Below are 19,123 nucleotides of genomic sequence, written 5' to 3'. Positions count from 1 at the left end.
AGCTCTGGCGCCTAAAAGCCGGTGCGCCACGGCCGGCGTGAGTTCGCGCATGCGCGTGGGTTCCCGTCTCTGCGCCGGCCCCCCGGGCAATATGGCGGTGCCTTACAGGGGCCCGGCATGGAAGAACATAGGACCCCACAGAACTAGCCTGCCCGCCGATCGGTAGGCCCCGATCGCGGCCCAGGCCACCGTGGAGGCCCCCCTGGTGTCGGGATACCCCAGCCCTCCCAGCAGAACGGCCCCCACGGACAGAACTTCGAGGTCCCGCCGGGTGGGGCCATACGTAACCCACGCCGACGGGACTCACCGAACTCAGCGGGCACTCGGCCCATCGAGGCCCGGAGAATCGCCGGGAGGGGCCACTTCCAACTGTCCCATACCGGCGCGGCAGCGATCCCGTGGGTGCCCAAAAATCGGCACTGGAGAATCGGCGAGCCGGCGTCGGGGCGGCGATGCGCGATTCTCGCGCCCCCCCCCTCCCCCGGGCTATTCTCCAAACCGGTGCGGAGTCGGAGAATCCCAGCCCTCATCTCCCGATTGGTCAAGTTACAGCCTTTTTGAACCTACATTGGAATCAACAACTTTAGACTGTGAACTTTCCCCTCCATCTTGACCCTTTTTTTAAAATTGAGAAACAGTTTCTTGTCCAATGCAACACCCCCTCTCCACCCCTCACAGGGCCAGCTGTCACTTGTTCTTAAGTCTTGCTTTCACTGAGCATTGACCTTTGTTTTCCTAATAACACATTCTGTTATCTTACCGTATGCCAGCACCTTCTGTAGTTCTCAATTCCTTTGTCTTACAGCTTTTCACATCTTTGTGCAATCTCTCCTAGCTCATACCTTTCACTAACCTTCTATTTTGCTTCATCTGCTCCACCCCCTCTTAAACATTATAAAATCCATCACATTTCTCCCTCTCTTTCACCCTGAAGAGTCACACATACTCAAAACTTTAACTCTGTTCCTCTCTCTGCAGTTGCCTCCAGACCTGCTGCATTTATCCAGCATTTTCTGCTTTTATTTCAGATTTCCAGCATCCGTACTATTTTACTTTTGTTATAATTCTCTGCACTTGTTTAATCTCCCTGTTTAAATATTGGAATAAGACTTTATTCCAACCAGTCCTTTGATGATATTTCCTTTTCTAATGAACTATATGTAAATTGGGCCTCTGCTATGTGCTTGGCATCTTTCACATAACTGACCAAAAATCACTATATATGGATTGATGTTAACTATTGTTTATTAAAACACTGCTGTGAAACACCTCAGGCCACTTGACTATGTTAAAGATGCTATAAAAATGTATGTCGTTCTTTTTTGGCGTCCAGCTCTCGAGCTCCCAATGCAACCCTGGAACAACCCCCCAAGCCCCTGCCCACGATAAAGAGGTGTCCCCCCACCCACCCGAACCCTCACCTGCTCTCTATAGGCAGCATTTGGCGAGCTTTGCCACATTATTCAGGCAGTAACTCACTATTGTATAGAAAAGGCAGAAATGCACTCTTTAAACTGGTAGTACAGTTGGATTCCTTCACAACAGGACCAACTAAACAAAGAGTGGGAAGGAAAGATATCCAGTTCTTCAGCCTTGCATTTATCCAGAAGCCTTTATTGCAAGGAAGGTGGATTATAAAAGTAGGGATGTCTTCCTACAACTATACAAAACATTGTTGAAGTCACATTGAGAATACTTGGCGCACCTAACATAAGAAGGGACATACTTGACTGGAAGCAGTTCAAAGAAGGTTCTATCCCGATTCCTAGGATGCAGGTTTTGTCTTAAGAGGAAATGTTAGGGTGAACAGTTAGGGCCTATATTGCATAGAACCATAGAATCCCTACAGTGCAGAAGGTGGTCACTTGGCCCATCGAGTCAAAGCCACCTAACCTGACACCTTTGGACTGTGGTCGGGAACGGGAACATCCGGAGGAAACCCACGCACATGAAAAAAGTGCAAACTCCACACAGACAGTCACCCAAGGCTGGAATTGAACCTGATTCCCTGGTGGTGTGAGGCATCAGTGCTAACCGCTGTGCCACCGTGCCACCTCATCTGCGTTTAGAAGAATGAGAGCTGATCTAAATGAAACGTATATGGTTATGAGGGTGTTTATCAGGGTGAATGCTGAGGTAATGTTTTCCTTTGTGGGTAAATCTAGAACTACAACTAGAATAGTTTCAACACAAGGGGTCACCCATTTATGACAGCGATAACTACAAATTTATTCTCAGTGGGTTAGTGTTTGGACTTCATTTCTCCACTGAAGAGTGGAGACTGTGTCTTTTAATACATTCAAAGCTGAATAAGGTCTTCTTGAAGCAGGTGGGAACCTTGGAATGGAGTAGGGAGAGGTTGAAGATGTCCACGAATACACCCGCCAGTTGGTCCAAGTGCATGACCAGGGGCTCCATCCGGTCCTGTTGCTTTCCGTTGGTTCACTCTCAGGAAGATCGATCTGACTTCAGAGGCTGTGACGGTAGGTGTGGGTGTGTCCGAGGTTGTTGGGGCAGTTGATAACGGCTTATTTGTTTCCTGCTCGAAACCAACATAGAATACATTGAGTTCATCAAGAACTGGCGATTCTATTCAGCTTTGCTTTGTAGCCCTTTGTGCTGTTTAAGCCTTGCCATAACCAACTGGAGTCTGTATCATTCGTCTGTGACTCTAGCTTAGTCTGGTATTGTCTCTTGGCGTCCCTGATGACTTTATGGAGGTCGTACCTGGATTTTGTGTATAGGTCAGGGTCACCTGTCTTGAAAGCCTCAGACCTGGCTTTCAGTAGGGAGTGGGTCTCCTGGTTAAACCATGGTTTCCGGTTGGGGAACGCACATACTACCTTCTTTGGCACACAGTCTTCTACGGAGTTGCAGATGAAGTCTCTAACGGTGGTGGCATACTCGTTTAGATTGGTCCCTGAGTTCTCGAATATGGACCTCTCCACTGACTCCAAGCAGTGGCGTAGGAGCTCTTCCATTGCCTCGGACCAGCATTGGACGACCTTCTTAACCAGATTCTCCCGTTTAAGGTGGAATGCCATTTCATACTTAGGAATGTGATGTTTTGGTACTGTAGCAAGGGCAGAACTCCAATATTTATACATGAAATAAATGTTTTGGAATTTCTGTTTGATAATAAGAACATAAGAACTAGGAGCAGGGGTAGTCCATCTGGCCCCTTGAGCCTGCTCCACCATTCAATGAGATCATGGCTGATCTTTTGTGGACTCAGCTCCACTTTCCGGCCCGAACACCATAACCCTTAATCCCTTTATTCTTCAAAAAACTATCTATCTTTATCTTAAAGACATTTAATGAAGGAGACTCTACTGCTTCACTGGGCAAGGAATTCCATAGATTCACAACCCTTTGGGTGAAGAAGTTCCTCCTAAACTCAGTCCTAAATCTACTTCCCCTTATTTTGAGGCTATGCCCCCTAGTTCTACTTTCACCCGCCAGTGAAAACAACCTGCCCGCATCTATCCTATCTATTCCCTTCATAATCTTATATGTTTCTAGAAGATCCCCCCTCATCCTTCTAAATTCCAACGAGTACAGTACCAGTCTACTCAACCTCTCCTCGTAATCCAACCCCTTCAGCTCTGGGATTAACCTAGTGAATCTCCTCTGTACACCCTCCAGTGCCAGTACGTCCTTTCTCAAGTAAGGAGACCAAAACTGAACACAATACTCCAGGTGGGCCTCATTAACACTTTATATAATTGCAGCATAACCGCCCTAGTCTTAAGCTCCATCCCTCTAGCAATGAAGGACAAAATTCCATTTGCCTTCTTAATCACCTGTTGCACCTGTAAACCAACTTTTTGCGACTCATGCACTAGCACACCCAGGTCTCTCTGCATAGCAGCATGTTTTAATATTTTATCACTTAACTAATAATCCCTTTTGCTGTTATTCCTACCAAATGGATAACCTCACATTTGTCAACATTGTATTCCATCCGCCAGACCTTAGCCCATTCACTTAGCCTATCCAAATCCCTCTGCAGACTTCCAGTATCCTCTGCACTTTTTGCTTTACCACTTATCTTAGTGTCGTCTGCAAACTTGGACACATTGCCCTTGGTCCCCAACTCCAAATCATCTATGTAAATTGTGAACAGTTGTGGGCCCAACACTGATACCTGAGGGACACCACTAGCTACTGATTGCCAACCAGAGAAACACCCATCAATCCCCACTCTTTGCTTTCTATCAATTAACCAATCCTCTATCCTTGCTACTACTTTCCCCTTAATGCCATGCATCTTTATCTTATGCAGCAACCTTTTGTGTGGCACCTTGTCAAAGGCTTTCTGGAAATCCAGATATACCACATCCATTGGCTCCCCGTTATCTACTGCACTGTTAATGTCCTCAAAACATTCCACTCAATTAGGTAGGCACGACCTGCCGTTTATGAACCCATGCTGCGTCTGCCCAATGGGACAATTTCGATCCAGATGCCTCGCTATTTCTTCCTTGATGATAGATTCCAGCACCTTCCCTACTACCGAAGTTAAGTTCACTGGCCTATAATTACCCGCTTTCTGCCTACCTCCTTTTTTAAACAGTGGTGTCACGCTTGCTAATTTCCAATCCGCCGGGACCACCCCAGAGTCCAGTGAATTTTGGTAAATTATCACTAGTGCATTTGCAATTTCCCTAGCCATCTCTTTTAGCACTCTGGGATGCATTCCATCAGGTCCAGGAGACTTGTCTACCTTTAGCCCCATTAGCTTGCCCATCACTACCTCCTTGGTGATAACAATCATCTCAAGGTCCTCACCCGCCATAGCCTCATTTCCATCAGTCACTGGCATGTTATTTGTGTCTTCCCCTGTGAAGACCGACCCAAAAAACCTGTTCAGTTCCTCAGCCATTTCCTCATCTCCCATTATTGAATCTCCCTTCTCATCCACTAAAGGACCAATATTTACCTTAGCCACTCTTTTTTGTTTTATGTATTTGTAGAAACTTTTACTATCTGTTTTTATATTCTGAGCAAGTTTACTCTCATAATCTATTTTACTCTTCATTATAGCTTTTTTAGTAGCTTTCTGTTGCCCCCTAAAGATTTCCCAGTCCTCTAGTCTCCCACTGATCTTTGCTACTTTGTATGTTTTTTCCTTCAATTTGATACTCTCCCTTATTTCCATAGATATCCACGGTCGATTTTCCCTCTTTTTACCGTTCTTCCTTTTTGTTGGTATAAACCTTTGCTGCACTGTGAAAAATTGCTTGGAAGATTCTCCACTGTTCCTCAACTGTTTCACCATAAAGTCTTTGCTCCCAGTCTACCTTAGCTAGTTCTTCTCTCATCCCATTGTAATCACCTTTGTTTCAGCACAAAACACTGGTGCTTGATTTTACCTTCTCATCCTCCATCTGTATTTTAAATTCCACCATATTGTGATCGCTCCTTCCGAGAGGATCCCTAACTATGAGATCCTGAATCAATCCTGTCTCATTACACAGGACCAGATCTAGGACCGCTTGTTCCCTCGTAGGTTCCATTACATACTGTTCTCGGAAACTATCGTGGATACATTCTATAAACTCCTCCTCAAGGCTGCCTTGACCGACCTGGTTAAACCAATCGACATGTAAATTCAAATCCCCCATGATAACTGCTGTACCATTTCTACATGCATCAGTTATTTCTTTGTTTATTGCCTGCCCCACCATAATGTTACTATTTGGTGGCCAATAGACTACTCCTATCAGTGACTTTTTCGTCTTACTATTCCTGATTTCCACCCAAATGGATTCAACCTTATCCTCCGTAGCATCGATGTCATCCCTTACTGTTGCCCGGGTGTCATCCTTAAATTGCCCGGGTGTCATCCTTAAATAACAGAGCTACACCACCTCCCTTACCATCCACTCTGTCCTTCCGAATAGTTTGATACCCTCGGATATTTAACTCCCAGTCGTGACCATCCTTTAACCATGTTTCAGTAATGGCCACGAAATCATAGTCATTCACGATGATTTGCGCCATCAACTCATTTACCTTATTCCGAATACTACGAGCATTCAGGTAAAGTACACTTATGTAGGCTTTTTTACCCCTGTTCTGTAGGCTTTTTTACCCCTGTTCTGAATCGTAACACCTCGATCAGTAACCTCTCCTAAGTTATATTTCCTCTTAACCCTTCTCCTAATTTTCCTTGTCGTTGAACCCATATCGTCATGTAACAACCTGCCGCGTCGCTTACCATTAATGTTTTCACCTCCCGTTTTATTCCTTTTAGTATTCCTGGTCCTATTCACTGAGCTCCCCTCAGTCACTGTACCTTGTACTGTCGCCCTTTTTGATTTTTGACTATGGCTTGTCTGCCTTACACTTTCCCCCTTACTGCCTTTTGTTTCTGTCCCTGTTTTACTACCTTCAAACTTCCTGCATCGGTTCCCGTCCCCCTGTCACATTAGTTTAAACTCTCCCCAACAGCTCTAGCAAACACCCCCCCCCCCCCCCCATGACATCAGTTCCAGTCCTGCCCAGGTGCAGACTGTCCAGTTTGTACTGGTCCCACCTCCCCAGAACCGGTTCCAATGTCCCAGGAATTTGAATCCCTCCCTCTTGCACCATCTCTCGAGCCACGCATTCATCCTATCTATCCTGACATTGCTACTCGGACTAGCTCATGGCACTGGTAGCAATCCTGAGATTACTACCTTTGAGGTCCTATTTTTTAGTTTAACTCCTAACTCCCTAGATTCAGCTTGTAGGACCTCGTCCTGTTTTTTACCTATATTGTTGGTGCCTACGTGCACCACGACAGCTGGCTGTTCACCCTTCCCCCCCAGAATGTCCTGCATCCTTGACCCTTGCACCAGGGAGGCAACATACCATCCTGGAGTCTCGATTGCGTCCGCAGAACCACCTGTCTATTCCTCTTACGATTGAGTCCCCTTTCACTATAGCCCTGCCATTCTTCTTCCTGCCCAGCTGCGCAGCAGAGCCAGCCACGGTGCCATGAACCTGGCTGCTGCTGCCTTCCCCTGGTGAGCCATCTCCCTCAACAGTATCCAAAGCGGTATATCTGTTTTGCAGGGAGATGACCACAGAGGACACCTGCACTGCCTTCCTACTCTTGCTCTGTCTTTTGGTCACCCATTTTCTATCTCCCTCAGTACCTTTCACCTGCGGTGTGACCAACTCGCTAAACATGCTATCCACGACATCCTCAGCATCGTGGATGCTCCAAAGCGAGTCCATCCGCAGCTCCAGAGCCGTCAAGCGGTCCAACAGGAGCTGCAACTGGACACACTTCTTGCACGTGAAGGAGCCAGGGACAGTGGACGTGTCCCTGAGCTCCCACATCGCACACGAGGAGCATGACACGGGTCGGAGATCTCCTGCCATGCCTTAAACCTTCGGTTAACTTCAACAATTACAATTTCCCCCCAAAAATGAAAGAAATAAATTAACAACAAAGAAGAAAAATAATTAATATACCAATGAAAAGAAACAGAAAAACAGAAACACTACTTACCAGTCACTTACCAGGGATAAAAAGCACTTCCTCCCCACCCAGCTTCGAATTCCCACCTAGATTCAAATTCCCAAACTCACTCTTGGTTCTGTCTCACTCTGGCTGTGTCTTCTCTGGCTCACTGGGAGTGAGTTTACAAGTTGCTCTTTTTAAACTGTCCTGAATTGACTCCCCTCCCCCACCTGCTTTCAGATCAGGGGAAATCTAAGTGACTGACACTTAACTGCCAACCAGTTATGAGAGTGGGTGGGGCTGCCCTTGTTTACCTACACTGCACAATTCTAGCTTAATTTAAATTAATTTAAACACCTGAAATTTAAAAGGAGCTGCCTTACTGATTTGATTCAATTCCCACCTAGATTCAAATTCCCAAACTCACTCTTGGTTCTGTCTCACTCTGGCTGTGTCTTCTCTGACTCATTATTTATTTATTTATTTGGGAAATGCCCAGCATTTATATCAGCTACTTATTTTAGCTGCATTTAAGCTATCCTACAACAGTCAGTTCAAAAGTTACAGATTGTTAGCAGATTCATGCAGGATTACAGTGAGTAAAATTCAACTTAACTTTTTCTTTTTCAGATATAAAAAAGACTGGTTCAAACACAGTGATACATAACTAACAATACTTTATTCAACAATCCACAATAAAATTTCATAAGTAAAAACAACTTTACAACATTGAAAAACTAAATCTTTTGAGAGTGAAAAATTATAATGCAATTATATTACATAATATTACATGAACTCAGAAGTAGCCATAGTTCCCTTGTTAATGGCACAACAGATTTCAAGTTTATAGTTGTAGTTGTATGGACATTTTATAGTCTTCATTGATTTATTCCCAGCTTCAAGGCAATGATGGAATAATGAAAGCATATAAACAGGCTCTTAAGTAGTAGACAAGGGTTGCCAACCTGGCTGGATGTACAGCTGGAAGTATGACCATGTTACCTCCTATCTGTAACCACCCTGCCCCATGCTGCACAGCTTTGGATCCTTGATATGGCCATTTCCATTATCGTCTACCTCCTCATGCCAACCGAAAATTATTTTAGAACGGAAGTGTTCAACTAAAATTTAAAACATGAACATTTTCTCACTACCCCTCTGATTTTTCCCCAGGGCTGATCATCGCAGTGTCCTGGAGATTAATCTTCAATTTCCGTAGGTGCCAGACCAATCCTGGGATTTTTCCAACTCTGTAAGTAGGCGGATTCAATTCCCCTACCGGCGGAGGTAATTCTCGACCTGGATTCCCACCTGAGGTGTGGTGATCCTCAGGTTTAATGACTACCAGCTAGCTCTCCTCCTCAAAAGGGAAAGCAGCCCATGATCATCTGGGACAATGGCAACTAAAGAAAAGTAGGCTGGTTGCAACATTGTGGTGGTTTACTGCTCCCAAGGATGGTCTGGTTTCAGCTGCAAGGGTCACCAAAATAAACCCAAATTATGATTTACAGAACTGCGTCTTCTTAATTTGTCACGTTGATATTTCACTTTATCGCCGTCGATGTCAAAGCTATGACGATTCACTTACTTTACATTTACAATAAGGGAAGATCAAATTACAACAGGGATTCTGACAGCATAATCACAGGAGAGACTTCACATAACTTTAAGTTATGAGTTTCACACAACGGTTGCCTGTTAATCGCCTTTAATGATAAGATTGCTCATTGAAATATTGGACTTTTTAACCCGTTTGAGTACTTTGAATGGTTGCAACATCCTGTTTTGAAATTCCTTCACATTCATGAAGCAAAGGAGGAAAATAAAAATACCCTAAAAATACAAACCAGATCAAGAAATTAGTGTTCTACAAACTGAAGATGAAAGTTCTTATTAATAAATGATTAAGTACTAAAGCCTCTCTTCCATTACTACAGCGATTGACCATTTAAATAAATACAAGTTCAAATGTTCATATCATATCTATGTTCACATTGGGTATAAGAAAGGCAATTTGCTGCAGATGTGCAACATAATCAATAGCAGAAAGTGTTATACTTCTTTTCCCTTTTTGACATAGCTTCAGCCATGAGTCTGGGATATTGTGGAAGCCTTTCACTTAAGATTTCCTTAATGAAAGAAAGGCTAGTAATTGTCCGAGACGTTTTACTGGCCCTAAATTTACTCGATGCTTCTGGTATATCCTTGTTGATGAAAGAGCATAATATTTTCAGGTCTTAACACTGGAGCAGGAGAAGTACCCTCAGGTTTCTGTCCTGCAGTAGAGCAGAGCTGCTGATTGGCTGTTGCATGGGAAATTTGCATACGTCTGTGTGCTCACCATAACTTAGAGGTGTACCTGAGCAAGAGACCCTAGCTGTTCAAGTGAAGACAAGCATCCAGCAGAGGGCAGTAGAGCGGAGCTGCTGATTGGCTGTTTCCCTCCCTTGCCCCTCCTCTAACCCCAAAAAAACCAACCGCTGTAAAGATCAAGAGGAAGGCTCGAGGGCAGGTAGAAGTAAAAAGAAGTTGAACCGTGACATTACAGCCTGCAGGTAAGGGATTGGCTGTGACTGGTAAGTAGTTTTTCTTTTATTTTCCCTCATGTGTTATCGTGTGGGGGCGCAGAGGTTGCTGAGTGAGTGCTTGCTGAGAAGGGGAGTGAATAACAGGTAAGCTCTTTCTTTTTCTTTTTTATGGCAGGGAGGGTAGTGCAATGTTCCTCCTGCAGAATGTTTGAGGTGAGGGACGCCGTCAGTGTCCCTGCTGATTTCATCTGTGGGAAGTGCACCCATCCCCAGCTCCTCAGAAACCGCATTAGGGAACTGGAGCTGAAGCTGGATGAACTTCGGATCATTCGGGAAGCAGAGGTGGTCATAGATAGAAGCTTCAGGGATGTAGTTACTCCAAATAATAAAGATAGATGGGTGATGGTGAGAGGGGCTGGGAGGAAGCAGTCGGTACAGGGATCCCCTGTGGTTGTTCCCCTTAGTAACAAGTATACCACTTTGGATACTGTTGGGGGGGGGGGGGGGAACTTACCAGGGGTAAGCCATGGGATACAGGTCTCTGGCACAGAGTCTGTCCCTGTTGCTCAGAAGGGAAGGGGGGGAGAGGAGTAGAGCATTAGTCATTGGAGACTCCATAGTTAGGGGGATAGATAGGAGATTCTGTGGGAACAAGAGAGACTCGCAGTTGGTGTGTTGCCTTCCAGGTGCCAGGGTGCGTGATGTCTCGGATCGTGTTTTTGGGATCCTTAAGGGGGAGGGGGAGCAGCCCCAAGTCGTGGTCCACATAGGTACCAATGACATAGGTAGGAAAAGGGATAGGGATGTAAGGCAGGAATTCAGGGAGCTCGGGTGGAAACTTAGATCTAGGACAAATAGAGTTATTATCTCTGGGTTGTTACCCGTGCCACGTGATAGCGAGACAAGGAATAGGGAGAGAGAGGAGTTGAACACGTGGCTACAGGGATGGTGTAGGAGGGAGGGTTTCAGATTTCTGGATAATTGGGGCTCATTCTGGGGTCGGTGGGACCTCTACAAACGGAATGGTCTACACCTGGACCAGAGGGGTACCAATATCCCGGGGGGGGGGGAATTTGCTAATGCTCTTCGGGAGAGTTTAAACTAGTTCAGCAGGGGCTTGGGAACCTGAATTGTAGCTCCAGTATACAGGAGGTTGAGAGTAGTGAGGTCATGAGTAAGGTTTCAAAGTTGCAGGAGTGTACCGGCAGGCAGGAAGGTGGTTTAAAGTGTGTCTTCTTCAATGCCAGGAGCATCCGGAGTAAGGTGGGTGAACTTGCGGCACGGGTTGATACCTGAGACTTCGATGTTGTGGCCATTTTGGAGACATGGATAGAGCAGGAACAGGAATGGTTGTTGCAGGTGCCGGGGTTTAGATATTTCAGTAAGCTCAGGGAAGAGTTATATTTGGGGGAAAGGCAATTATGATGCGATGAGGCAAGACTTAGGATGCATTGCATGGAGAGGAAAACTGCAGGGGATGGGCACAATGGAAATGTGGAGCTTGTTCAAGGAAAAGCTACTGCGTGTCCTTGATAAGTATGTACCTGTCAGGCAGGGAGGAAGTGGTCGAGCAAGGGAACCGTGGTTTACTAAAGCAGTCGAAACACTTGTCAAGAGGAAGAAGGAGGCTTATGTAAAGATGAGACATGAAGGTTCAGTTAGGGCGCTCGAGAGTTACAGGTTAGCTAGGAAGCACCTAAATAGAGAGCTAAGAAGAGCCAGGAGGGGACATGAGAAGTCTTTGGCAGGTAGGATCAAGGATCAACCTAAAGCTTTCTATAAATATGTCAGGAATAAACAAATGACTAGGGTAAGAGTAGGGCCAGTCGTGGGAAGTTGTGCTTGGAGTCCGAGGAGATAGGAGAGGTGCTAAATGAATATTTTACGTCAGTATTCACACAGGAAAAAGACAATGTTGTCGAGGAGAATACTGAGATTCAGGCTACTAGACTAGAAGGGCTTGAGGTTCATAAGGAGGAGGTGTTAGCAGTTCTGGAAAGTGTGAAAATAGATAAGTCCCCTGGGCCGGATGGGATTTATCCTAGGATTCTCTGGGAAGCTAGGGAGGAGATTGCTGAGCCTTTGGCTTTGATCTTTAAGTCATCTTTGTCTACAGGAATAGTGCCAGAAGACTGGAGGATAGCAAATGCTGTCCCCTTGTTCAAGAAGGGGAGTAGAGACAATCCTAGTAACTATAGACCAGTGAGCCTTACTTCTGTTGTGGGCAAAATCTTGGAAAGGTTTATAAGAGATAGGATGTATAATCATCTGGAAAGGAATAATTTGATTAGAGATCGTCAACACGGTTTTGCGAAGGGTAGGTCATGCCTCACAAACCTTATTGAGTTCTTTGAGAAGGTGACCAAACAGATGGATGAGGGTAAAGCAGTTGATGTGGTGTATATGGATTTCAGTAAACGTTTGATAAGGTTCCCCACGGTAGGCTACTGCAGAAAATACAGAGGCATGGGATTCAGGGTGATTTAGCAGTTTGGATCAGAAATTGGCTAGCTGGAAGACAAAGGGTGGTGGTTGATGGGAAATGTTCAGACTGGAGTCCAGTTAATAGTGGTGTACCACAAGGATCTGTTTTGGGGCCACTGCTGTTTGTTATTTTTATAAATGACCTGGAGGAGGGCGTAGAAGGATGGGTGAGTAAATTTGCAGATGACACTAAAGTCGGTGGAATTGTGGACAGTGCAGAAGGATGTTACAAGTTACAGAGGGACATAGATAAGCTGCAGCACTGGGCTGAGAGGTGGCAAATGGAGTTTAATGCAGAAAAGTGTGAGGTGATTAATTTTGAAAGGAATAACAGGAAGACAGAATACTGGGCTAATGGTAAGATTCTTGGCAGTGTGGCTGAGCACCGAGATCTCGGTGTCCATGTACATAGATCCCTGAAAGTTGCCACCCAGGTTGAGAGGGTTGTTAAGAAGGCGTACGGTGTGTTAGCTTTTATTGGTAGAGGGATTGAGTTTCGGAGCCATGAGGTCATGTTGCAGCTGTACAAAACTCTGGTGCGGCCGCATTTGGAGTATTGCATGCAATTCTAGTCGCCGCAATATAGGAAGGATGTGGAAGCATTGGAGAGGGTGCAGAGGAGATTTACCAGAATGTTGCCGGATATGGAGGGAAGATCTTATGAGGAAAGGCTGTTTTCGTTAGAGAGAAGAAGGTTAAGAGGTGACTTAATTGAGGCATACAAGATGATCAGAGGATTGGACAGGGTGGCCAGTGAGAGCCTTTTTCCTCGGGTGGTGATGTCTAGCATGAGGGGACATAGCTTTAAGTTGAGGGGAACTAGATATAAGACAGATGTCAGAGGTAGGTTCATTACTCAGAGAGTAGTAAGGGCGTGGAACGCCCTGCCTGCAACAGTAGTGGACTCGCCAACATTAAGGGCATTCAACTGGTCATTGGCTAGACATATGGACGATAAGGGAATAGTGTAGATGGGTTTTAGATTGGTTTCACAGGTCGGCGCAACATTGAGGGCCGAAGGGCCTGTACTGCGCTGTCATGTTCTCTGTTCTAATCAATGCATTACAGAATATGACGCTTGTTTGGACTTTGTCATTATCCACCCACCAAATCCTATGGAGTTAACTTTTTTTTAATATTTTTATTGAAAACGTTTTCATTTGTAACAATATAATAAAACGGATGCTTCAGGTTACAATATAAAAATAACACATTCAACAATTAAGAACACATCCAAACCTAACCCCCAACAATAAACTAAAAACCCCTTAACAACTGGTGGTGACTAACACTTTGAGAAAGGACTGCCATCTCAGCTTGAACATGTCTACTGACCCCCTAATGGTGTACTTGACCTTCTCCAAATGTAGAAATTCCATGAGGTCACCCAATCAGGCCAGGGCACTGGGCAAAGTAGAAGATCTCCATCCAAGCAGAACTTGCCTCCGGCAATTATTAATGAGGCAAAAGTGAGGATATCCACCTGCATTCCTGTCTGTAGCACCAATTTGACATTAAGAATATGTGACATGGGTTAAAGAAGGAGACCCAAAAGCTTAACAACTTGGGACATAAGCAGAACATATGAGTATGATTACCGTCCCCTGTGAACAATGCTCACAGCGATCATCCACCCCCCCAAAAAATCCATCCATCCTCACCTTTGTCAGATGGACCACTTTGAACTGGATCAAACTGAGCTGAACACAGGAGGACGTGGAGTTTACCCTGTGAAGAGCCTCATCCAGGATAGGACCCAATTCACCTTCCACTTTGTTATAGAGTTAATTTAAATAAATTGAAATGAGGGCCAGTGACATTGGGCGCGACCAGCCTCCCCGAACAGGCGCCGGAATGTGGCGACTAGGGGCTTTTCACAGTAACTTCATTTGAAGCCTACTTGTGACAATAAGCGATTTTCATTTCACTCCGGCCTCGTTACGCTCTCGCTCAAGCGAACCAAGGCCGGTGAATAGTGGGAGAGAACAAAAACAAGAACCGCGTAAGGCGGCAAACACTTTGTGATGCAACCGGCCTGCTCCCATAGGTGAAATTGTGATCTCGCCGTAGTGTGACAAGAAAGCAATTATCACTCTTTAAGCCCTATTTCCATACAATCAATGGGATCCACCCCATACCCAACGACCTCATGTCATTCATCAGCCTGCCCTGCAAGTGGTCACACTGGCGCCGATCAGTACTCCTTTTTTTAGAAGAAAATCTAGCAGAAGGGCTTCAATCGGGAGCCGAAGAGGTGAGTAGCCATCTTTGCACATAGGCAAAGAGCCCGGAGACGCTGGGCTTGCCACCCCACTGCTCTGCAGGGGGTGGGGCAGGACCCTCGGCTGGGGGGTGAGGGGGGCCCTCGGCTGGGGTCTGCCGCCAAGGGAGGGTAGTGGTGGGGGGGGGGGGGGGGGGGCTCTAGAGGGGCAACCGCTCACAGCACCACAACGCCAACTCCTGGATTGTGTGTGCACAGTTCTGGGGCAACCCTTGTCCCTGCCCACATTCACACTGACAGCCGCGTCTCGCCATACGACTGAAGGCTACTGCTAATGGGGAATTGACAATCATGGTTAAGTGAGCACTTCACGCAACCCAAGTGGATTCCCGTGGGTGGGTGGGCCATTTAACATGTTGGAATCATTGCCTGGCATCCCAATCAGACCGTGATGCCAGGAGACTGAGTTTGAACATTGCACCACCACACACGCAGCTGCCAACATCCGAACACCCAAGGGATGGGACACAGCTCCAGGGACATGTCCACGGCCAGAAGGTGGGTGTGCGCCACGGGGAGGGGACCAGCGCCGGGTCCTGCTGATATTATGAGCAGGTGTCCGGATACAGGGTCTGGGGTCCCGTGAGGGGAGTCCGTTACGGTTGGGTGTGCATGGGCAGGGCATTCCAGGGAGGGGGTGATCAATAGGGGAATGGAGGGTCTCGATGAGAGCCACCATTGTTTGTCAGTCTAACACCCTCTCCTAATTCCTTACAGATATTGAACGCCTGTCCAGATGCTCGAGGGAGTCCCCCAATGGTACAGGGTGTACAGGCATCGCTGGTCATTTGAACAGATGACAGACAGCGCATGCCACAGGAGGCTCCGCCTCAACAAGGAGATAGTGCAGCACCTGTGCCATGTCCTTGCAGACCTGGCATCACATGGAGGAGGAGCAGGACACCCGCTCCCAGTGACCGTTCTCACCATAGCACTGATCATTTATGCCTCAGCATCCTTCCAGGGCTTGAGCGGGGACCTGTGTAGTATCTCAAAGGCCTCAGCCCATAGGTGCATCTGACACATCACGGATGCCCTGTATGCCCGGGCGGAAAACATGGACCAAGCCCAGCAAGATGCCTGGGCAGCAGGTTTCTGGATGCCCCAGGTCCAAGGGGTATTAGATGCCCCGTGCTCATGGGCCATCTGGGGTGCCCTACGTTAACCAAAAGGGGTTCCACTCGTGAACATACAGCTCATGTGCGACCTGCAGATGAAGATAATGCACGTGTGTGCATGCTTCCCAGGGAGTGTCCACGATAGTTACATCCTGTGGCAGTCTTTCATCCCCAGCCTCTTCGAGGACCACCCAGGGGATAAAGGGTACCCGCTGAGGACCTGGCTAATGACGCCAGTACGGAGGCCGGAGACCGAGACAGAGACCCGCTACAACGAGGCCCATGTGGCCACCCGGGAGTGAAATAATTGAAGCACATTTATTTCCAGTGAAAGATAGGACCGAAAGAAATAAGGCACTTTTGAACCAAAAGCTTGAAGGAACATTGGCAACTAATAAAACCATACAAAAGACGCTGGAAACCTGAAATAATTAAGATTGAAAGGCTGGAAATACTCAGCAGGCCAGGCAGTACGTGTGGAGAGAAAACAAGTTGATGCTTCAGATGATGATGACACTTCATCATGGCAACTAATTGATGGAGCTGGGTAAGAGTTTAAGAACTCTGAAGTTAGTGTTTTACTCCGATCATTCTTTATTCCTTTCCCTTACCTGTAGAGAATTCAGTATACAAAAAAGGGTGCTGAATACTTCATACGCTGCTTCAATAAGCATCAAATAACCAGTAATCCAGCACACACCCAATGTCACTGTATTCGCAAAGATTACAACAAAATGCTTCTGAAGAGTTTGCTTAAAGTCCCTGTAATAGAAAATAAATATAAGCAACTTTCCATTTACAATTGATGTTGTTATCTATGAAAGACAAACAGAAAGATGTGCATTCATTTAAATTAATGGTATTATAACAGCATATCTCTTAGAAATGTTCAATGCACAATCATTTATTTTGAATTGTAAGAATTTTTGTTCGCAGTTCGCATATTTATATTCCAAAAACAAACACAGATGTAATCAAACGGGAACATTTTTCCCTCTTTCTTGCTTAAGTGTCACAGCAAATTGTGAAGAAAAAAACAGAGCTTTTCTGAAGGTTTCCAGCTAGTGTTAAATTCAACTTTGAATCAGATCAGCTGCAGATGTGAATAAATTGTTATTCTATTAGGGTTTTTTAAACTTGCAAATATTATAGTTATTTTCTGATGTTGGACAGGCAAAGAAAATAACAATGCACTCATTAAATAATATTTGTAACGTGTATCATATCCCATTTCAGTGTAAAATCGGCTGGTTTAGCACAGGGCTAAATCGCTGGCTTTGAAAGCAGACCAAGGCAGGCCAGCAGCACGGTTCAATTCCCGTACCAGCCTTCCCAAACAGGCACCGGAATGTGTGGCGACTAGGGGCTTTTCACAGTAACTTCATTTGAAGCCTACTTGTGACAATAAGCGGTTTTCATTTCATTTCATTTCATTTCAAAAATAAGTGTTCTTAAACACTGGGCCAGGTCTTTACAGACTCTGCAGTCTTTTGAAAAATGACAGCAGGACCCGAATGTGGAAGCCCATCCCCATTTTTCGACAGATCCAAATTTTGCAGGTAGAGGGCAGGGTGCGATTCATACAGGCGGGAAACCCAAACTCAGCAGAGACATTTTAACAATGTTGAGTTCAGACAGACCCCATTTTGGCTATTCCAAGGTACTTACGCTGTAGTATGGGAATCAGGAATTGATAGTGTCGCATAAATGCTCTTGAAAGGTGGTAGATTCTGTTTAAATGTCATGTTTTTTAAATTCCCTGGCTCCTTAAATCTGAAACAAATATAGACTTAAGCTGCTAGTAAGAGGGAAAATAAAACACCTCGGTGGACTGCCTTGGTTGACAGGCCATCTGGTAGAGGTTCGAAAAGAAAGTACCAACTATATGTGCAGTTTCAACAAAGTTCTTTACTGATATTTCTGAAGGGCTTTAATTATGTTACTATGAATGCTTGGCTGCGTTTCAAAAGGTATAATTATCTCACAGGACATTTTGAGTTCATCATTTGATCAACATTTTAAAGTGGCTGCTAAAGGATTAGATGTCTTTGGCTATTGAATAGATGTTGAACACTAGTGGAAATCGAAAAATTTAAATAGGTTTCATGAATGGTATTTTTTCACAATCAAGTATGTATAAAAGTGAGAGCAGCAATAGACTGTTAGAAACGTGATTACTTTTCATCCCCACAGGTTCCTGAGATCTGTGAATGATAGATATTGGGTGAGTGGCTGTGGAGTTGGGATGGAGGGTGGGTGGGTGACATGGATAGACAATAAAGAAACATTGGGATTGCATGAAAGGGTGTGAGAGGTAAGGGGTAAAGGGACTAACAGCTTCCAGAACAATGGGATGAAGGGCCAGACAATCTCGGCGGGGCTGCTAACCAACCCACCTCAGCATTTGTCTGACACCATGCCCATCAACAATGTGCTTCTGGAGTCAACCAGCCTGATTTAATCCTGCCTGTAAAATCCCAAAGCAAAGAATAAGGTCCAGCTATGCTCCTTAAACCAAGACAGTTCTGCTGGCTCAGGAAATTTCCTGACTTAAGGCACCTGACCCCACAGCAAAGGTCCAGCCACCATCTCTTCCTATTGCATGATACATTTAGTTAGTAACCTTAGCTATAAATGTACCAAATAGTCTCTTCCCTTCATTTTAGTCCATTAGCAACAAATGGTGATATTAAAAAAAGTTTGTATTGCATTCTACATTTTGCTATTTTAATCAATTGACTTTAAACGTTATACGAACTCATGGGGTGCCATGGCGGCACAGTGGTTAGCACTGCTGCCTCACAGCGCCAAGGACCCGGTTCAATTCCGGCCTTGGCCGACTGTCTGCACTTTCTTCCCATGTCTTCGTGGGTTTCCTCTTGGTGCTCAGGTATCCTCCCACAGTCTAAAAAGGTGCAGGTTAGGTGGATTGGCCATGCTAAATCTCCCTTTAGCGTCCAGGGATGTGCGAGTTAGGTGGGGTTACGGTGTTACGGTGGGGACATAGGTAGGGTGCTCTTTCAGAGGGTCGGTGCAGACTCAATGGGCCGAATGGCCTCCTTCTGCACTGTAGGAATGCTATAAATTCTCTGATGAATTCTTTGATTAAGTGTTCACATATTAATATCATCACGATGTCAAACATGCCAGACTTTTGAACAACTCATTAATCTCAAACCTCAGTGTTTGGAAACCATCTATTGAGGAAACATTCCCTGTTGTATGTATTACTTATTCAGATTCCACTGAATTGTGA

The 19,123-nt window shown here is 45.4% G+C and overlaps 1 protein-coding gene across 1 annotated transcript in view; it reads right to left on the bottom strand.

Annotated features, from left to right (window-relative positions):
* Nucleotides 1-8,151: 8,151 nt before the first annotated feature.
* The window catches only part of LOC140389719 (uncharacterized), a 119,367-nt gene continuing 108,395 nt past the window's right edge, over nt 8,152-19,123 (bottom strand). The window contains exons 16-17 of the mRNA XM_072474168.1: nt 16,479-16,629; nt 8,152-9,289 (exon numbers count right to left, since the gene is read on the bottom strand). Coding sequence (XP_072330269.1) covers nt 9,155-9,289; nt 16,479-16,629 — 286 coding nt within the window. The 3' untranslated portion in view covers nt 8,152-9,154. The remainder of the gene's footprint in view (nt 9,290-16,478; nt 16,630-19,123) is intronic.

The sequence above is a fragment of the Scyliorhinus torazame genome, chromosome 14, assembly GCF_047496885.1.
Source record: "Scyliorhinus torazame isolate Kashiwa2021f chromosome 14, sScyTor2.1, whole genome shotgun sequence".
Taxonomy (NCBI): Eukaryota; Metazoa; Chordata; class Chondrichthyes; order Carcharhiniformes; family Scyliorhinidae; genus Scyliorhinus; species Scyliorhinus torazame.
This window is presented reverse-complemented; position numbering and strand designations above follow the sequence as displayed.